This window comes from Dermacentor andersoni, chromosome 3 (genome assembly GCF_023375885.2).
Source record: "Dermacentor andersoni chromosome 3, qqDerAnde1_hic_scaffold, whole genome shotgun sequence".
Lineage (NCBI taxonomy): Eukaryota > Metazoa > Arthropoda > Arachnida > Ixodida > Ixodidae > Dermacentor > Dermacentor andersoni.
The window spans coordinates 13595822-13617498 of record NC_092816.1 but is presented as its reverse complement, the minus strand read 5'-3'; the positions used below and the strand labels follow the sequence as shown (position 1 = coordinate 13617498).

Below are 21677 nucleotides of genomic sequence, written 5' to 3'. Positions count from 1 at the left end.
CTCTGGTTGGTTGGATACATAGCTTCCTAACCCAGCATTCTCAGTCTGTGCACCTTAACGGTTCTATTTCCTCTCCTGTCAGTGTTTCATCCAGCGTCCCACAAGGTTCCGTTTTAGGCCCGCTTCTTTCCTTATTATATATTAATGACTTGCCGCATTGCGTGTCCGTTAATATTCATCTTTACGCTGATGATTGCGACCTCTATCATAATGTTAACCCACCAAGGTATCATGATTTACTTAAAGACTAATCTGCAAAATTTTGTAGGTGGTGCAAGGAATGGCAAATGAACATTAATTTTTCTAAAGCTGTTTCCATGTCCTTTTCCAGACGCCCATCTCCATCACTTTTCAGATACACTTTCCATGGTCAAGAGTTAAAAAGAGTAACCGAATTTAAATACCTTGGTCTTCATTTCTCTCATGACAGGTCATGGTCGAAACACATTGATATCATATGTAACAAAGCTTTTAGACATCTCGGTTACCTCCATCGTTCATTGCGTAAGGCTCTAAAGGATAATAAACTGCTGATGTATAAAACACTTATCCGCCCCATTCTTGATTACGGCTGCATCATATGGAATCCTCATAATAAATCCGACATTAAAAAATTAGAATCAGTCCAAAAGAAATCTGTGCGCTTCATTTTTCGCAACTATAGCCGAGATTTTCCCCCTTCTCATTATACAGCTACAGGTCTTACAGTTCTTTCATCTCGCCGCCGCTTAGAATGCATGAAATTTTCACACACGCTGGTTCATTCTGAGCGCCTTGTTACACTACACTAAATAATTATTTGAACTTTAGTCCACCTTCTATCACTAGGAGTTCTCATAATCTCAACCTCATCCCTTTCTTTTGCCGAACGGAGATGTTCAAGCACAGCTTCTTTCCATTGGCCATTGAACTGAAAATGGAATGTTATAACCCCTCGGGCTAACTACTCTACAGAAAAACTGTCCTTCACCCTGCCCACTCTCCTGAATAATTACACCAAAACTACCACTGATATTTTAAAAGTAACTAATGCTGCAATACGACAACACTATGTATAAGGTAGTTAATCTTTCTCATTGAATAATTTTTGTGTTCATTTCCAGTGTCCATTTCGGTGCCTATGTATGTTTTTCGATGTTCTTTTCTGTAACCCTTTTACTGCCGCCTTGTAGAGGGGGCTGCGGGCTCCTGTCAAGCTGCCGTTCGTTCGTGCAGCTTTTACCTGCAGCCTCCTCCATCTTGCTTGATGGGAAATAAACATTATTATTATTATTATTATTATTATTATTATTATTAACTCTGAAATTCACTACCTGGAAGCATCCGCTCTTTACCTATGCAAGAATTTTTGAAAACCATTGCATTTACTTGATATTCATATTTTTTTGTGCCTGTATTTTGTTTTCTCGCTTTCATTTTTTTTCTTCACTCCCTCACTGCCCACTCCTGCAATAGCCTCACCGATGCTGCAGTATGTGTAAACAAAAAAAAAAAAATGCTGTTTTCATTTTGTGAACGCTGTTCTTATTTTTTGTTCGGCCTACATTCGAGGTAAGTATTTTGTTGTTTCTAGCTTCAGACTTTCGGGGGTCGGCTTAGAATCAGGGCCAGTCCACATTCAAGTAAATACAATATATGTACATGCCACGCCTTGCTATACGACATGCAGTATATGTGCGTTATATTGCCACACCATTCTATCACTAAAGTTGCTCATACCTTGTCTTACATTCTCGACAAAGTTATTCCTTGAAATTTTGAGAATGACAGCCCACAAATAAATGTCATGAAACAAAACTGACAGCGCATGCCTTTTATGTTAAATCTTCTCAGTCTTAAATATTGAACGTGCGAAACAATAACAGATACCTGAAAATGATGCAATTTTGTTGGCGTGGCTACGCACTAACTCCAGGATCGGCCCATGCAAAAGGCTGTGTTTCTACCAGAAAGCTTGCTTTCGTGCATAGTGTTTGGCACCAGTGTTTCCTGGTAAACATTACGTTTACGAAAGCTGCAGTTGCTAGGAAGTGTGAGAAGCAGTCAGGGATCCTTGAATGCTCTCGCATTCCACTCTTAAAGGCAAAGCTTAAGCGTGCTCCACGTTTTTTGTCTTACTTGCTCAAAGTATGGTATTTTCATTTGGAAACTATTTATTGGGGTTGCTTTAGCTGCTCAACATGATAGCTTTTTATGCAGTATGCTGTCATCGGTTATTGCTTGTAGCTTTTGTAATTGATAGTAATCGCTGCTCTGCATGCTGACCAGCTAGCAGGTCACCATCATCAGTTTCATTCAGGGGGCTTAGTGGCAGCAGTGTCTGCTTCAGAAGCAGGGTTCAGCCAACATTTATAGTTTCGCACGGTGATGTTGCGATAGCCAGTATCTTGCATCTTAATATACAAGATACATTCTTTCATTTATCGAAAATACAGATACTGATACACATCTTGCCAGACGTATCATGGTACAGATACAAGATACCCAAGAAGTATATAAGATAGTATCTAAGATACATGTATCTTCGATACTGCCCAGCACTGACTGCGGGTAACGATGAAAACAAGCTGTTAAGGACAGTTTGTTAGCTACACCTCTCAACATGCAAACACTGGTTCAAATTATCCAAGGTTTGAATTAAACATTTTGTTACCATGGTCTCTGCCTGCACTTGCAGCTTTCCAGCATAAAAATGACCTTGCAAGGCCTACATGCACAGCATACCTCGGATGGAACTGCTTCCGCAAGATGGAAGTAGTTTTGCCAAAAGAAGTGCAATTTTAAATTGAGTAGCACTCAGCTGCAGGTTTCATACTTATTTGTTGTAATGAGTACTACTGCACCCAGAAGGCCTATGCCTGTCAGATTGCACAGGCAAAATTTTCACTGTATGCATCTGTTACTGGCTTAACTTTATAGTATATCAGCATTTCTGTTCACATCCCTGATGTCAATTTCGTACACAATTGGTTTGATTCTGGCAACAACCACCTCAACTTGACCTCTTATGCTGTCAGTATTACACGATGACATTAAAGTGCCCTTCATAAAATTGTGTGGTGGCTACCGGCTCTACAGCACTTCCATTCTCATTTGAGCTTGTGCCACCGCTTTTAACATATCTGGTGATGAATTAAACTTAAACTTTAGTGACCTCCTCTGGTAGAAAGCAACGACTATCCCAATGATTCAATTTAGAAAGCAATTTTCTTTTTTCTTTGCGCAGGGAAAAATCGATACCTTCTTCACCTTTTAGACACAGTAAAAAATAACTGATATAAAATTAGCAAAGTCAAGAGTATATAAGGAACTCCAATTGTTTCACTGCTGCATGATTCTTGCTGTGGTGAAACATTGAAGTGCCTTCTATATCTTCCTTCTATTGTCTTTTCATAAACTCTCTATGGATGAGTGTTGCCTACAGGAAATGTACCAACCAAAAACTTTTTTCTTGCTGAGATTCGGTATTGAGTAAAATGTTTCTGGCTAAATGTCTTCAGCCAACACCGAACAACAGGTAGCAAGCATCATTTGTTCGTTTAGAACAGGTCCACAGGATGACGAAAAAGTTTGGCACGTGACTTTTTTTTTTAAAGCACAGTCATAGGAGACAGCTCGATGCAAGATCTCCGGCTGCAGTGGTACTACAAATGCGAGGTAAAGCAAATGGTTCACATGTGACAAGAGCTGTCTATACAGATTCCAAACGAAGCCACAGGTGGCTTGGGGTGAAGCCCACTACCAGTTTTCAGCCTGGTGTTTCCTACCTATTGCTGAAAAAGCTTCCACAAGATACTTTTTCTTTTCATCGGTTATACTTATTCTTGATGTGTTTTGCACATTTAGACAGAAAATAAACATTCTTTGAGAGTATTTATATTGTTACAGCACAACCAAGAGTAGCGCTAAAGAGAAAAGACAACAATTTGACATGTTGAGGTGGGATCAGACTCGGCTTGTTTGTGTATCGTTGCCTTGCTAGTGAACAACTTGAAAGTACATCTCTGCATCTGATTTCTTGATTTCCACAACATAACAAATTAGTGGAGGTGCTTGGTATCAATCCCAGTAATGCAACATAACAATATGTCTCATTTTTAAAGGGTTAAATTCAATATCAGCACATAGGTGCAATATTATGCATAGTAAACTGCAGTCCATATAAATATTGCTATACAATGCAAAGTAAGTATGCTAGTATGTTAGCAGCTGAGTCACATACTGAGGCCACAGCAGTTGTTAACACAAACAAATTCATGTCATTTGCTCCATTTATGGCTAAAAATGCAGGTGGTCACCTATAAGCATGTTGGCATTTCATGTGCGACTGATCCTACACAGTGGCCATGCACACTACACAATACATTAAATTTGTAGGTAAGCCCCGTTCTAATTAAAGGGGATTGGCGATGCTTCTCATTGATGTAGATTTTGTTGTTGTCTTTACTCCGATGTTCCTGGTGTTTTATAATTATGCCTGATCAGGCCTGGTGCACTACATGCAACGTCCACTGTAGTTGGCCAGTCATGTAAAAATGCACTGTGGCTTCTCATTCTTTTATTGCGAGAGCAATTATATGGACACTCCAAGTACATTTTTGCCATCGCCATTGCCATGAGTCCAAGGGTGATAAAATTGTCACCATGTGCCATACGCTGTATGTGCAAGTGTGTGGGGGCAAGCCGGCGATGGTGGCTCAATCTCACGCACACAAGGGAGAAAAGCGGGGCGGAAGCGCACCATCTTCTATTGCGCACACGGCTACAGAGGGAGGAGGAGCGTCCCACTCCAGCGGATGCTGGTGCAGTCGTGCGTGCCCCACCCAAGCCGCACTATCTTGAAAGCTATCTGTGACAAGGACAGAGTCTGCCGTACGCCGTTTTCATGGCTTAGTTTGTGTTGATGCAAGAGGCAGCACAAGTCAGTTCGTTCAATGCTGCTGCCGCGCTTCCTCACTCCAGCGTTGTGACAGCAAGTTTTCGCGGTGAGGAGATGTGTTCATGTTTGCTTGTGCGTGCATGACCCTATGGTTGTTAATTTAGTTAGTATGCCTATCTTTAGAAGTTTACACAGCCAATAAAACTACCATCCTTACTTCGTATAGTTGTCTACTAATTTGCCATTGTATTGTATTGATGCTTTGCCTTTCGGGCGAAACTAAGACCTTTTGTTTTGTTTACTAATAAGCCTATGAGAGCATCTTTGACAATTTGTCACATGCTAGCATTAATGGTGGCACAGTGAAACCTCATTAAACCGTACTTGGGCGGATGTCAGAAAAAGTATGTAATAAACAGTAATAGTGCTTAACCGAAATAGCATGAGATCGCCCACTTACCTGTCAGAAACGGAACTCAGAGAGAGTGCGATGAAAGGGCAAAAACATGCAGTATTTATTCCCTTTGTGCACCAAAGCTTTATTTTTGTTTCATGCCGCGGCAACTTAGCAGCGAGGACAGCGTCCTCAAACTCAAAGCAGTGAGCCAGTTTTTCAGCCAGCTCTCTCTTCTCGGCAAACACTCGCATGGCAGATTCCTTGTTTTACATTGCATATTGTCCGTGCAAGCGCGCAGTAACGCTGCAAAAGTCACGGGGCACCTTTTTCATTGCGGGGTGCTATACTCCTCACAACGATTGCATTCATGAAGCTGACGTAACGCACAGCTTCTGCCACTGTTGGGCCTGAACCGCCCATGCTGTCGCTTTCCGTGTTGGCCTCATCACGGTCACTAGTCGACACTTCGCCAACAACAGAGGCAACGGTGAAAAGTCGAACCTTGTAGCCGACGTCTTTTCGCAGTCGCAGCAGCGCTGCTGAGCAACTTCTTCGCATTCCAAATGCCACACACCGTAGTCAACAGTAGATCCCTGTTGTGTGCCAGCACCAACTTCTTCATGTTATGTTCGATAGCACGAACAATAGCTAATTTTTCTTCTATGATGAACACCTGGCGTCTTTTTTTATCCGAGCTTCGGCATGATGCGAGTCCTTGATTGCACGATGCCCCAACACTCTCTGGCATGGCACCAAAATGGTGTTGATGTTGATGTGGCTTCACGCGCAAACGCACAGGGCGCTTGGAGGCCGTTGTTCCAATCTCTGAGGCTTGTTGTTCTGCCAGGCTGCCCGATGGAGACGACGCACTGCCGTGTTTGCACGACGAAAAGTGGAAGCACTATGTGTTAACCAATACGTACACAATAAGCTGGTATGGTTTATGCAGATACAAAACACATTATGTTCAATGGCCGCTGAGTAAACGAGTTGACTTTACTACCTTTAATATGAAACTACTGTTTAAGCGGGTACGGTTTAATGAGGTTTTACTGTATTCATATTAAAATCAGACCTACAAATATTTCGTGTCATAACAAAGGTAACAAATGATTGTGAACTGAAATGCGAGAGAAGGTGAACACTTTTATAAAGCCCCCATCAATGTTATGCAAGCACCCTGCTACCGTGATCTCAATCTAGCATGCCTCTCATTCGTCTTAGAAAATTAACCAGAGAACTTGTGCTAGAAGACAGGCCTAAGAAGGCAAGAAAGTGTCGGGCAAGGTCACAGGCCAAACTGGATTGCCACAGTTTTCGTTTTCTGTTCAATGATGCAGTAATACTTCTGCTGTTGTCATGAGTAAATAAATTCAAATTAAATTATGGGGTTTTACCTGCCAAAACCACTTTCTGATTATGAGGCGCATCGTAGTGGGGGACTCCGGAAATTTTGACCACCTGGGGTTCTTTAACGTGCACTTAAATCTAAGTACATGGGTGTTTTTGCATTTCACCCCCATCGAAATGCAGCCGCCGTGGCCGAGATTCAATCCCGCGACCTCGTGCTCAGCAGCCCAATACCATAGCCACTGAGCAGAGCAGAGCAGAGCAGAGCAGAGCAAAGAATGAAGAAGTTACCTTTGCAGATGGGAATGATGAGGTCACCAAGGCTAGGAATGACTTGTTATCGTACTTCAGTGTGTCCCAGCAATTTTTCAGGCTGCTTACAGATGACTCACGCGTACTCAGGGCACTTGTAGAACGAGCCTAGGTAGCAGGAGTTCAAAGTAGGCACCAAGAAAAAGAAAAAGGAGAAAAAAGAAGGCTTACGAGTATACTAGGCAGTAAAACAAGGATAGCACAATGCCTGAAAATGTAACATGTCTACTCTTGACACAAGAAAGAGTAGGTGGAGGAAAGGAAATAGTGTATATAATGGACAAAAGCCAAACAAAAGCAGCAACGAGTTGCAAGCTACAAGCATGTCTATTTACAGCAGCAACTAACACATCATAATCAAAATGTGGAAAGACGCAGATAGAAATACCAATACCAAGATGAATTCAGCTTCATGCTTCCTTATTACACGGTGAAGCATACTATACGCAACTTAATTAAAGCTCAAAATCTGCTAGAAACCATAAAACTACAAGCAAGCTAGGCAGAGATAATGTTGAATTACTATTCCAGTCTGTTTTTATTCTAAATTGCTGGAGGTACTGGGTATCGATCCCAGTAATGCAACGTAACACTATGTCTAGTCTTTATAGGCTTACATTCAATTCTATCAGCACATAACTACACTATTTACCTGAACCAGCTTTTATCAAAATTGAGAAATGCATTTGAAGTTAGACTATTTCATAAATACTTTGGCGCAACAAGTTCTTCAATGCGTTCAGCAGAAGCAAGCTTATTGGCAATAAAACACACCGTTCACAGTGCTTCTGCTCCTTCTTCAATGATATGCACTGGGAAGGCTATGGCGGAGCAAGGTGTGCTTACAACACTCCGCCTACTGAACATCACCGTGCCGCACAGTCCAAATCTGATTTTGGATGTTCATGTAGATGCCACTATTTCTAATTTTGGTGCCTACGACACACCGAACGCGGTTGTCCTTAACGAGTCGCAGTGCTACAGTTTTAGTTCACTGTAGCAGTGCGCTCAGCCACTAGACTCACCATGGCAGCCCATGGCAGTCGTGGTATCTACACTACATAGCAGACTGCAGCTAGTACATGCAATTGCAGTGTTTGCTTTCCGCACGACTGGGCTTGAGTGTGCGCGTGCACTCATATGCTCCAGTCTGGCCGTGCTACGTGGTGTGGACTGGCTTTGTCCTGCACCAGCTTGACTGACGGATAGTAGCCACATTCAACTTGTGCATTTTGAAGCGCTACCAATGGCTGATTACGAAGCGAAGTCTGTCAAGGCGTCTAACCAGGAACGGCCAGGAGTGAGCGCGCAGTGGCAAGCATACGTGTTGTCTGACCTTAAGGTTCATGTAGTTCGAGGTTAGTTGACTGTTGAAAACTAGTCAAAAATGGCGAGACCCAATGGCTATGACACCTATAAGCAGAGCAGCCAAAGTTTAATACCTACGTAGGCGGCCGCACACGAGCGTGACCAGATGATAGTTGGTTTCTCCCAGAAATACACAATCAGGGTGTCTACCAAGTTGACATTTCCAAATTCCCCGAGTTTTCCAGGTTTCCCCTGAGTTGCCTGGCAAAATTCCCTGAGTGATGCAGAACTATGTTTTATGTCAAGACGGGCTGAAACCATATTGCCTGATGCTGTTACTCTCCAGTAAGCACATGAAAAATATTTTTTAACACGACTTAGTCCAATTTGAATACTAAGGAGTAGTGTTTATGTTATTCAAAAAGAGAAGAGAAGGGAGAGGTTAGAAAAATGCACAGCACATAAGATGTCTTCGAAAAAAATTGCAAATCGAGTCGAACATTCTCAAATACGAATGAAAAGGAGATGCATACAGAAGGATATTTTCAAATATGAGCTATTTCTATCAACTGATAGCAAGCTCAATGGTATGAGGCCCGAACATTGTCACAATTGAGATTTTCTCTCAACAGCTCGTAAGTCAACTTCAACTGCCCTGATATACTCTCAGCCTGCGCACGACGCCTCAGTGTTGCGTTTCACTGCTTTAAAGAAGTTATTTGGTTTGGATGAGGGACACCTGCATCTCGGCATCAGCCAACACTTGGTTTTTTGAGCTCAAGCTCCTTAAAAACGGCGGCAGCACGCTTCCTTTCCCGTTCATTCCTCAATTCGTAGGTCCTTTCTGTTCTCCTCTTTCCACCACTCGTTCGCCCCATGGACCATTTGAAACATCTTCTTGGTCAGTTGCACAGTCCACGTCCGATATTTTTAAACTCCCTAGAGGCCACGAAAACATCAGAAAAATCGGCCAGCTGGAAAAAATAAATGCATGTCATTTACTGCCCTTAAGGACTCAAACAGCCACAGGCACATTCGAAAACGTTCTGAAGGCCTGCCGGTACACGTATTAGGCATATCGGTGCTCATACTGTGACAGGAAATACCGGGTGCACGCGTGTGTAATTAAGGAATACACACTGTGCACCATGGCAATAGCCCCTTCGCATGCTTGTTATGCTGCACTGCAGTACTTTTGCGTATGCCAAAAGGACTTCTTCTTGGCAAGTTGGTGCTTAGATTTCCTAGGTATACTTTGTGGCGCAAAATAAATTTCTTGAAAAGGGACAGAAGAAAGGAAGACAGTGAAGCGCTTCACTGCCTTCCTTTCTTCTGTCCCTTTTCAAGAAATGTATTTTGCACCACAAAGTATACCTAGGAAAGCTTTTGCGTATGCTTCACCAAGTAACTTTGTGTACGGAGGCGAAGATGACTTTCAGGAACCGGCATTATGCAACGCATCATGCTTTCCAAGCTTCTAAGCCAATCGCGAGGACCACAAAGGCGGAGTCCGTGCCATTGCTGACAGCAGCGAATTATTTCAATAAAAAACACGGCATCCAATGGCGAGAAGCTTCATAGCGAACGTCGAAGCAACTAGGCCTAGCGCTGCCGCCGTGGTGGCTACGGCTGCCAGCAGATCTGCGTGCAAGAGCGCCGGTTTGAGGCGGCAAGGTAATCAAAATGGCAGCAGTGGTGGCTTTGATTAATGCCGTTTCGGACATGCGGTCACGGCAAAACCTCCAGAAAATCGGATGGAGAAGAGTTCTTACGTCCGAAATTTCAGACGTTCTGATACATTGACTTTATGGGGCACGCGGTGGTGCCGCGAAACAGTCCAAATTATAGCGAATACGGAAAGTTGGTCGTCGACTGTACATTGGCAACTCCTCCAGCCGACGGCAGGGCGTCAAAGATGATCCATTATGATTCCTGTCTGTTATTTCAGCCAGCATTACCTCGACTTTCGACCCTTTCAATAAAATTACAGCTAAACTTCCCTGATAGAAGCACAAATTCCCTGAGTTTTCCCTCAGAATTCCCGGTTTTCCCAGTTGGTAGACACCCTGATAATTATTCTCGAAATTCAAAAGCCCATTTTCGCTTACCTCGGCCTGTTTATCAAACTGCATTAATAAATACACAGTAACGGTAGGAAGAAGCACACTGATCCAAACATTATTCTTGGTTGACGTTAGCTATAGGCCAACAGCAGCTGCATATAAGAATCTGCCGTACTATTACAAAATAAAGTGTCCAGAAAAAAGTCAGGATTCTGTTGAAAAGAGAGCGTTTGAGAGAAAGGTGACTTCGCACTCTGCTTGTGAGATCCACGCGCTGTGCACGACTGCAAAATTTGGCTGAGATGCTACCTGCAGGTTGTGTTTTTTCACCAAGCCTGAGGGGTGGTTCAGGGTCCCTTTAAGCACAGTAAACTGCAGACCACATATTACTACAAAATGCAAAGACATTGGTATGTTAGCGGCTGAGTCACATGTAATGGCCACAGTTATCAATACAAACAGATTCATGTATTAGCCCTTGCATTATGAAGGGCTAATGGTGGATTTGGAATGAAAGCACATTGGAATAAAAACAGACTGTAATAGTTTTATGTTATCCCGGTTCTGGACAAAAACAATAAAGAGCTGAAATATAAGTGTTACATTTATTTATTATGATCCCTGACACACACAAGATGTCCTCAATGTCACACACATGGCCATGGCCCAAAGGTTCTGAACTAGTTCAATCAGACACACTTACCTGCAGTGCAAGGAACATTAGGTGGATCCATATGCGTGGATTCTTGGTTTTCATGACAAACAGGCTCTTGTTATACAGGCAGTGCTCCCCTTTACCCTGGCAGGCAAACTGCAGAATGGCATGCTTCTTGGCACGCCTTTCTGTCCAGGCAAAAAGAGAGAGTAAGAGTTTCTTTAGCTGGGTCTTTGTGGTCACCAAGGGAAATTCTCTCTTTGTCAATAACTTGTGAAGTGGTGCACTAAGGTCCAGCAGTGATGACATAGAGGCAACTAGACATACTGATATATATATGTACTAGTATCTGGCAATTTATTTACAGTTGTGTGTTAAAAAGGTTTTTGATCAGGACAAGCTTACTCGCTCTTTCTCACTACAATATGTATGACATGTTTGAATCAATGATAATACTGATGGAATTCTGACCTTGTTGGCATGACATTTTCATAGCTTTACAGCGGCAAACCACCGACGCAACGACATAGGTCACAAGACAAGCACTTGAGTTAGGTCCTACCAATTTGTGTCTACATTTTGTGCTGTAGACTCATGACGACAATGCAACAGTGTGGCACGTTATATTTCCTCTGGCAGTTTGACCTTAAAGCTTGAAGAAATCTGCATGACAGTAATAAATCAGGCACTGACCTTCGATGGTGCACTTAGATGGCAGTGGGAGCTTGACGAAAATTATCTGCATGTATGCTTTGATCTTGTCTAGGTGTTTTTCACAGAAGTGCTGCACTGCATCTCGCATTGGGTATGGCTCAAACACCGATATCCTCTGCAAAATAATGTGGGACAGAAAAAAGCAGAAATGAAAGGCCTATCAATTCATGCTATGCCTTACTGAAGCTTAGAACAAAGCAACACTAAGTCAGTTTAGGTGGATACAATATTGTTTTAAAACCTTATTGTCACTAATTTGGCAGAAAAATGTTGATGTTACAGACCAAAATCAAGGTAAACTTCCCCTTTAAGAATTTCGTGCCAGAACTACAGTGGTGGAGAGTCAGTTTGATGTCAAGGATGATAAAGTGCAGTAGAACCTTGTTCACACATTTTAGAAAAAATGCACTAACTGGTAAAACATAAGATCCGAAGTAACTAAAAAATTTGACACACTAGAGTGTAGATGACATCTACGTTATGCAAAGCGTTGCACGAATCGTTGCGACACAAAGCAGGAGATGCTGACACATGTTGAGATGATGGGGTGAGATGGTGGTGAGTTCATAGGACTCTACAACCGTGAGCAGCACTAAAGTGACAGAAACACAAGCGCTTGAGTCTCCTGTCCCTCATTTTTTTTTTCATATATGTTGCACTGCCTTTTAACCATTCAATTGTGATAGTTAATGCTGATGCATGTGTTGTATTACGTCCACATGACATGAATAATGAATTTAAAGTGAATATTCATATTCATATTCGCCTTCATATTCTTTTGTTATTTGTGTGACCTGCGTTTTCTTTTTCCTGTTCCTAATGCCGCACTGTATTCGTTGTCGTTGCTTTATTTTAGTCTTTGTGACCTGTGATCTCGTTCTTTCATTCCTTTACTTCCCTTCTTCCTATATTCTACTTCTGTTTCTATAGCCTTTTTCCTGAAGAGTAGGCAGGCATTGTGCCCCTTTCGGTGGCAGTCACCGACCTGCTCCCTTCTTTATTTCTCTCTCTATCCATTAATTACTTGTTTCACATCGAATAATAATAATAATACATTTGTTCTTGGGACAGAGGAAGAAGTTTATCTTGTGTGAGGAGGGAAGCGTTAAGAGGTATGGAGGCTAGAAATGTCACACCATTGAGAGTTTGGTGTTGGGCTACCTGGTACTCGGAAGATTTAGAATAAAAGTACAAATTATTCAGACAAGGAATACTTTGCGCTGTTTCCATTCTAAACACTATTGAGGTTTTACAAAAGTGAAGCTCCACACCAAAAGGACTTTGTATTGTATCGATTTCTGGATAAACCTTAATATTAGGACTGTTCTTACTGAACAGTGCTTTTATTTTCTGGAGTCAACTGTTACAAAATGATGGTGGGCCCCATCAACAGAGCTGGGTTCGAAATATAACTTTAGTGGGAGGGGCAGACTCTCCCCCTGCAACAACTATTTTTGGTCTGGTGCATGGAGGTATACATCATGCAGCAAAGAGTAGAACTCAACATAAATCGTGTAGGGTCACTTAAATTATTTGCATAATGCAAAATTTGTTCCCACAGAACTGAAATGTGTTGTTGAGGCAGATGAAATTTATTCATAAGTTTATTGCAGATGAAACTGTTCTGCACAACTGCTCACTGAATTTTTTGGACAAGGCATGGACTGCAAACGTTTCTGCATAATTAAGTGGTCCAAAAAAGTAATTTATGGGGGCAAAAAAATTCCATTGCCTTTCATAACAACATTAACCCAAAAAGCTATTAAAGAAAACTTCTGCTCAATTTTATGCTGCAATGAAATGGCATTTTGTTGTAGCGACATCATTGTCACCATCAGCCTGCTCTTGTCCCCTGCAGGACGAAGGTCTCTTCCTGCAATCTCCAATTACCCCTGTTCTGCACTAACCGATTCCAACTAGAGTCTGCGAATTTCTTAATTTCATCACCCCACCTAATCTTCTGCTGTCCTCGACAGCATTTCCCTTTTCTTGGCACCCATTCTGTAACCCTAATGGTCCACCGGTTACCTAACCTACGCATTACATGACCTGCCCAGCTCCATTTCTTTCTCTTAATGTCAATTAGAATATCGACTATCCCTGCTTGCTCTCTGATCCACGCTGCTCTCTTCCTGCCTTTTAACCTTACACCTAACATTCTTCATTCCATCGCTCTTTGCACGGACCTTTACTAATTTTCGAGCATCTTGTAAGTCTCCAAGTTTCTGCCCCATACGTTAGCACCGGTAGAATGCATTGATTGTGCACCTTTCTTTTCAATGATAATGGTAAGCTTCCAGTCAGGATCTGACTATGTCTGCCATATGTGCTCCAACCCATTTTTATTTTTCTGTAAGTTTCCCTCTCACGATAAGAGTCCCCTGTGAGTAATTGACCTAGGTAAACACACTCCTTCACAGACTCTACAGGCTGACTGGCAATCGTGAACTCTTTGTTCCCTTGCCTGGCTATTGATCATTGTCTTGGTCTTCTGCATATTAATCTTCAACCCCACTCATACACTCTCCCGGTTAAGGTCCTCAATCATTTGTTGTAACTCCTCCCCAGTGCTGCTGAACAGGACAATGTCATCTGCAAATCGAAGGTTGCCGAGATATTCGCCGTTGATCCTTACTCCTAAGCCTTCCCAGTTTAATAGCTTGAATACTTCTTCCAAGCATGCAGTGAATAGCATTGAAGAGATTGTGTCTCCTTGTCTGACGCCGTTCTTGAAAGGTATATTCCTATTTTTCTTGTGGAGAATTAAGGTAGCAGTGGTATCTCTGTAGATATTTCCCAAGATATTTACGTAAGTGGCTTGTACTCCTTGATTACGTAATGCCTCTATGAGCGCTGGTATCTCTATTGAATCAAATGCCTTTTTATAATCTATGAAAGCCATATAGAGAGGCTGATTGAACTCTGCAGATTTTTTTTATTACGTGATTGATGACATGGATACGATCCATTGTACAGTATCCCTTCCTGAAACCAGCTTGCTCCCTTGGTTGACTGAAGTCCAGTGTTGCCCTTATTCTATTGGAGACTATATTGGTGAATATTTTATATAACACTGAAAGTAAACTAATGGGTCTATAATTTTTTTATTTTTTAACATCTCCCTTTTTGTGGATTAGTATAATAATAGTATGAATACAACAATCGAACCCCGGCCCTCAGTCCCCAGCAGCCGCGAAGCAACTGACCACGGCGGCGGTCAGATCTGTGACGCTGCAGAGGGTGCTAAGAATACCTGGCTCCGGACAGGCCGCCATTGGAATCTGAACCTGGCAACGTTTAACGTTAGAACGCTATCTAGTGAGGCGAGTCTAGCAGTGTTATTGGAGGAATTAGAGGGTAGTAAATGGGATATAATAGGGCTCAGTGAGGTTAGGAGGACAAAAGAAGCATATACAGTGCTAAAAAGCGGGCATGTACTGTGTTACCGGGGCTTAGCGGAGAGACGAGAACTAGGAGTCGGATTCCTGATTAATAAGGAAATAGCTGGTAACATACAGGAATTCTATAGCATTAACGAGAGGGTGGCATGTCTTGTTGTGAAACTTAATAAGAGGTACAAAATGAAGGTTGTACAGGTCTACGCTCCTACATCTAGTCATGATGACCAGGAAGTCGAAAGCTTTTATGAAGACGTAGAATCGGCGATGGGTAAAGTCAAAACAAAATACACTATACTGATGGGCGACTTCAATGCCAGGGTAGGCAAGAAGCAGGCTGGAGACAAGTCAGTGGGGGAATATGGCATAGGCTCTAGGAATAGCAGAGGAGAATTATTAGTAGAGTTTGCAGAACAGAATAATATGCGGATAATGAATACCTTTTTCCGCAAGCGGGTTAGTCGAAAGTGGACGTGGAGGAGCCCGAATGGTGAGACTAGAAATGAAATCGACTTCATACTCTGCGCGAACCCTGGCATCATTCAAGATGTAGACGTGCTCGGCAAGGTACGCTGCAGTGACCACAGGATGGTAAGAACTCGAATTGGCCTAGACTTGAGGAGGGAATGAAAGAAACTGGTACACAAGAAGCCAATCAATGAGTTAGCGGTAAGAGGGAAACTAGAGGAATTCTGGATCAAACTACAGAACAGGTATTCGGCTTTAACTCAGGAAGAGGACCTTAGTGTTGAAGCAATGAACGACAATCTCATGGGCATCATTAACCCTTTCGCTGTCGGACCTTTCTGGCCGTGACGCACCCCCAGTGTCGGCTTGGTTTCAGGGAACGAGCATAACAGGGAATGAACATAGCAATCTATTTTTGATTATGATTGGTATACAAATAACATAGTCAATGCAATATGCACATTTCAATGTCCTGCAGCTGTTATTAGTAAACATCATCATCATCATCAGCCTGACTATAACATCCGTTCAACATGCGGAACTCATCTCTTCGTCGCGTTAGACGCTGTCCGAGTCCAAATCCGAGCTCAGCTCGTATTCTGAATCGTAAGAGCCACCGCTCCAATGAACAGACGAAGGTCTCGAGCCGCTCAGCTATCTGAAAGTAACCGCGCTCAGGGAGGATGCGCTTTCAGTCGCCCGCGCAACGGAGATAAATGGGACGTTGCGTTATCAAGAAGAGGGAGATGGAAAAAGGCTAAAACAAAGTTCGAAGGGCTTTACGTTTACTGCTGCAAGTTGGAAGCGAGGGTGCGGCGAGAGAGCGAAAGCAGCAATCGAGTCACTCTTTTCGGAGAGGCAACGGCGACGCGTGCGCCTTAACTTGACGCGCCGTAGCAGACGCACCAACAGAAGAAAAATAAAAACCTTTAAACCGGCGGAGATGGCAGAACAACCCTTGAACCCATAACCACACGCGCGCGACGCATGATCTAGCGAACGCGGAGCCACCGCGCCACTCAGCAAAAAGAGAGGGGGGGCGTGGCAGTCGCACCGTACTCTTCAATACATGTATTAACACAGGTCGGGGCGAAAATACGAACTTGTAGGAAGAGCCAACAGATGGCGTGGCCAAGTCCGGGAGCGCCAGCTTTGCGCTCAGGCGCGAAATTTTGAACGCGTGATAGAGAACGTACCGGTACGTCAGTGACACTGTGGGGGGGAAGCGCGATAACGTACCGGTACGTCCGTGACAGCGAAAGGGTTAAGGAGTGCGCAATAGAAGTCGGTGGTAACGCCGTTAGACAGGAAACCAGTAAGCTATCGCAGGAGACGAAAGATCTGATCAAGAAACGCCAATGTATGAAAGCCTCTAATCCTACAGCTAGAATAGAACTGGCAGAACTTTCTAGGTTAATCAACAAGCGTAAGACAGCGGACATCAGGAACTATAATATGGATAGAATTGAACAGGCTCTCAGGAACGGAGGAAGCCTAAAAACAGTGAAGAAGAAACTAGGAATAGGCAAGAATCAGATGTGTGCGTTAAGAGACAAAGCCGGCAATATCGTTACTAATATGGATGAGATAGTTCAAGTGGCTGAGGAGTTCTATAGAGATTTATACAGTACCAGTGGCACCCACGACGATAGTGGAAGAGAGAATAGCCTAGAGGAATTCGAAATCCCACAGGTAACGCCAGAAGAAGTAAAGAAAGCCTTAGGAGCTATGCAAAGGGGGAAGGCAGCTGGGGAGGATCAGGTAACAGCAGATTTGTTGAAGGATGGTGGTCAGATTGTTCTAGAGAAACTGGCCACCCTGTATATGCAATGCCTCATGACCTCGAGGGTACCGGAATCTTGGAAGAACGCTAACATAATCCTAATCCATAAGAAAGGGGACGCCAAAGACTTGAAAAATTATAGACCGATCAGCTTACTGTCCGTTGCCTACAAAGTATTTACTAAGGTAATCGCAAATAGAATCAGGAACACCTTAGACTTCTGTCAACCAAAGGACCAGGCAGGATTCCGTAAAGGCTACTCAACAATAGAGCATATTCACACTATCAATCAAGTGATAGAGAAATGTGCAGAATATAACCAACCCTTATATATAGCTTTCATTGATTACGAGAAAGCGTTTGATTCAGTCGAAACCTCAGCAGTCATGGAGGCATTACGGAATCAGGGTGTAGATGAGCCATATGTAAAAATACTGGAAGATATCTATAGCGGCTCCACAGCCACCGTAGTCCTCCACAAAGAAAGCAACAAAATCCCTATAAAGAAAGGCGTCAGACAGGGAGATACGATATCTCCAATGCTATTCACAGCATGTTTACAGGAGGTATTCAGAGGCCTGGAATGGGAAGAATTGGGAATAAAAGTTGATGGAGAATACCTTAGCAACTTGCGATTCGCTGATGATATTGCCTTGCTTAGTAACTCAGGAGACCAATTGCAATGCATGCTAACTGACCTGGAGAGGCAAAGCAGAAGGGTGGGTCTGAAAATTAATCTGCAGAAAACTAAAGTATTGTTTAACAGTCTCGGAAGAGAACAGCAGTTTACGATAGGTAGCGAAGCACTGGAAGTGGTAAGGGAATACATCTACTTAGGGCAGGTAGTGACCACGGATCCGGATCATGAGACTGAAATAACCAGAAGAATAAGAATGGGTTGGGGTGCGTTTGGCAGGCATTCTCAAATCATGAACAGCAGGTTGCCACTATCCCTCAAAAGGAAAGTGTACAACAGCTCTGTGTTACCAGTACTCACATATGGGGCAGAAACCTGGAGGCTTACGAAAAGGGTTCTGCTGAAATTGAGGACGACGCAACGAGCTATGGAAAGAAGAATGATGGGTGTAACGTTAAGGGATAAGAAAAGAGCAGATTGGGTGAGGCAACGAACGCGGGTAAACGACATCTTAGTTGAAATCAAGAAAAAGAAATGGGCATGGGCCGGACATGTAATGAGGAGGGAAGATAACCGATGGTCACTAAGAGTTACGGACTGGATTCCAAGGGAAGGGAAGCGTAGCAGGGGGCGGCAGAAAGTTAGGTGGGCGGATGACATTAAGACGTTTGCAGGGACAACATGGCCACAATTAGTACATGACCAGGGTAGTTGGAGAAGTATGGGAGAGGCCTTTGCCCTGCAGTGGGCGTAACTAGGCTGATGATGATGATAATGTTGGTATTTTTCCAGTTCTCTGGGACCCTTCAAGTCAATATACAGTTTGAACAAAGGGCCGCCGGTTTTTCAAGCATTATGTCTCCTCCATCTTTGATTAAATCGACTGTTATTCCATCTTCTCCTGCTGCTTTTTCCCATTTCATGTCTTGCAAGGCCCTTCTAATCTCATTGCTAGATACAGAAGGGGCCTCTGTAACCTGTTCATTACTACTTTGAATGGAGGTATCGTGGTTGCTCTGGGTGCTGTACAGGTCAGTATAGAAGTCTTCCGCTTCTGATATGATCTTCTGAATCATATTATCCTGCTTATCTTTCAGTGTGTACATCTTGGTTTGTCCTATGCCAAGTTTCCTTCTCAATGATTTCATGCTGTGTCCATATTTTACTGCTTCCTCAAGTCTTCCTCACATTATAGTTTCGAATATCCCGTATTTTCTCCTTGTTGATCAGTTTTGACAGTTTCGCGAATTCTATCTCATTCCTTGAGTTGGACACTTTCATGCTTTGTCGTTTCTTTATTAGGTCCTTTGTTACTTGGGAGAGCTTACCTATGTGGTGGCCTTGGCACCTTACCTCCCAAATGCTGCTTCTGAAACCAGCCTAGTTACAGTTTCATTTGTTACCTTTATGTCATTTTCATCTCTGTTCTAAGGCTGCATATTTGTTTGCAAGTACCAGCCTGAATTGGTCTGCTTCTACTCTTACTGCGTCCAAGTTGGCCTGTTTCTTCTTGACCAATTTCGCTCTTTCTCTTTTCAAACTGAGGTGAATCCTAGCCCTCACTAACCTACGATCATTGCACTTTACCCTACCTATAACTTCTACGTCCTGCACTATGCTGGGATCAGCAGAAAGTGTGAAATCAATTTAATTTCTTGTTTCACCATTAGGGCTCTTCCAGGTCCTCTTTCTGTTGCTACGCTTCCTCAAAAAGTGTTCATTATTCGAAGCTTATTCCTTTCTGCGAATTCTACCAGCATCTCTCCTCTAGCGTTCCTAGAGTCAACGCCATAGTTGCCAATTGCTTGTTCACCAGCCTGCTTTTTCCCCACGTTTGCTTTGAAGTCGCCCATTACAACATTATAGTGAGTTTGCACTTTTCTCATCGCTAATTCAACATCTTCATAAAACTGATCTATTTCATCATCATTGTGACTGCATGTTGGAGCGTAGGCTTGTACTACCTTTAATCTATACCTTTATTAAGCTTGATTACGACAACAGCTAGCCTCTCATTAATGCTGTAGAATTTGTCAATGTTGCCTGCTATGTCCTTATCGATTAGGAATTCAACTCCATACTGCTTCTAATTTGGAAGTCCTCTATAACAGAGGACGTGGCCATTTGTCTGCACTGTATAAGTCTCACCAGTTCTTCGAGGCCAGTGATATCCCAAACAATGCCTGATAGTTCCTCAAAGAGGCTAGGCTAGCTTCACTCGAGAGAGTTCGTGTGTTAAACGTTGCTAGGGTCAGTTTCCATTGGCGGCCTGTCCGGGTCCAGAGATTCTTAGCACACTCTGCTGTTACAGGCCTAACCGCCGCCTTGGTCAGGTGCTCCACAGCTGCTGGGGACTGAGGACCATTGGTTGATCGAATGAGTCATTTGGGAGGGAGTGGCTGAATACTGCACCAGGGAGGCCAATTCGTGTTCTGATGAGGGAGTGTCTTTTGTTGAAGCTTAGTGGGACCACTCTAAGCCTGGAGATGTAGTGTAGTGGAGAAGGTGAATTTGAGCTTCCCACCTGCAGCTTAAAAAAAAGAAAAAAGAAAGAAAGAAAGGAAAGAAGAAAAAAAAAAGCACGAGGATTTGAACTTCTGACTATGGCAACCGAGCATCCAAGCTAGCTCAGTCAGATAACCGTGCAAGCTGTGAGGCCACCTTACGTTGGAGAATTCCAGCCCAGACGATCCTACATGCCTGAAAACATGCTTGAATTATCTGCGATAGACGGGCTTGTCTGATCGCGACAGGTAGCGCAGCGTAGTATTTCTCAATGGCTCTAACATCCTGGTTTTGGAATCTCCTGTGTGTATGCAGCCAGGAATGAGGATAGGTACACAATATATTTTCGACGAATTAGAACACACTTTAAACATGTGTTAAAAAAGTTTGAGCGCTTACTGAGAATCTACGAGATCCACTCATTAGCTTACGGTCGCGTCTGCTTGCCCCCGGCATCAGAGAAGCGCTCTCAGAACGAGCTGGCATTGCTACGTCCTCGTCTTTTGTGCCCCCAAAGGCCGAGTCATCAGGTGTGAGAAGAGCGCATTAGCATATACATGTACCAAAAAATATATTGCAACTTTCGCTCACAGGCAAATCCTAAGAGTGGCGAGACAGGCCGCCAGAACAATATGGTTCTGAGCCGTGCGTACACCAGGCGACCTTGGAAGCGGCCTTTATATATGCTTGGACGGCGCTTATACGATGCCTTCTTTAAGCTGCAGCAAACACATCTGCGATCAGTCAGACATGGTTTGTACATTTGGTGCGGGTGTCACGACTCAGCGTCGATGCGTTAGCTCCTCCTGAGTAGTGGCATAAGGGGGTGGAGTCTGGTGCCTGGCTTTCGCCAATTACCGTCGTGAACGAGACAAAGGCCTGATGAAGTCAAGCAAAAGCAGTAATTTAATGTGATGGCTCAGCAACAAAAGAAACTGGCGTTATTAACTATAGTGGATATGTATATGTTAGTCGGAAACAGTAAAGTGACAATTCCAAAAAAAAACAGGTGTAAACAAGTTAAACAATTACTATGTGCAATCGCAACATGAACAATGAACATCAGTTCCAACTAGATTCCTAAACAGTAATCGAGAAGGCAAATATTTAGAGTCCACAGGCCACAGAATCAAAAGCGACATACAGTCAACCGGGCGCGCCGGCAGTCCGTCCCAACCGATGCGGCCCGTAAGTGACCCTCGAAGTTG

The 21677-nt window shown here is 43.3% G+C and overlaps 1 protein-coding gene across 3 annotated transcripts in view; it reads right to left on the bottom strand.

Annotated features, from left to right (window-relative positions):
- melt (ventricular zone expressed PH domain-containing protein melted) overlaps nucleotides 1-21677 on the bottom strand; it is a 143696-nt gene that overhangs the window by 32622 nt on the left and 89397 nt on the right. For all 3 annotated transcript variants that reach the window (XM_050169736.3, XM_055065611.2, XM_055065612.2), the window contains exons 12-14: nucleotides 11658-11793; nucleotides 11013-11152; nucleotides 6918-7046 (exon numbers count right to left, since the gene is read on the bottom strand). In XM_050169736.3, coding sequence (XP_050025693.1) covers nucleotides 6918-7046; nucleotides 11013-11152; nucleotides 11658-11793 — 405 coding nt within the window. The remainder of the gene's footprint in view (nucleotides 1-6917; nucleotides 7047-11012; nucleotides 11153-11657; nucleotides 11794-21677) is intronic.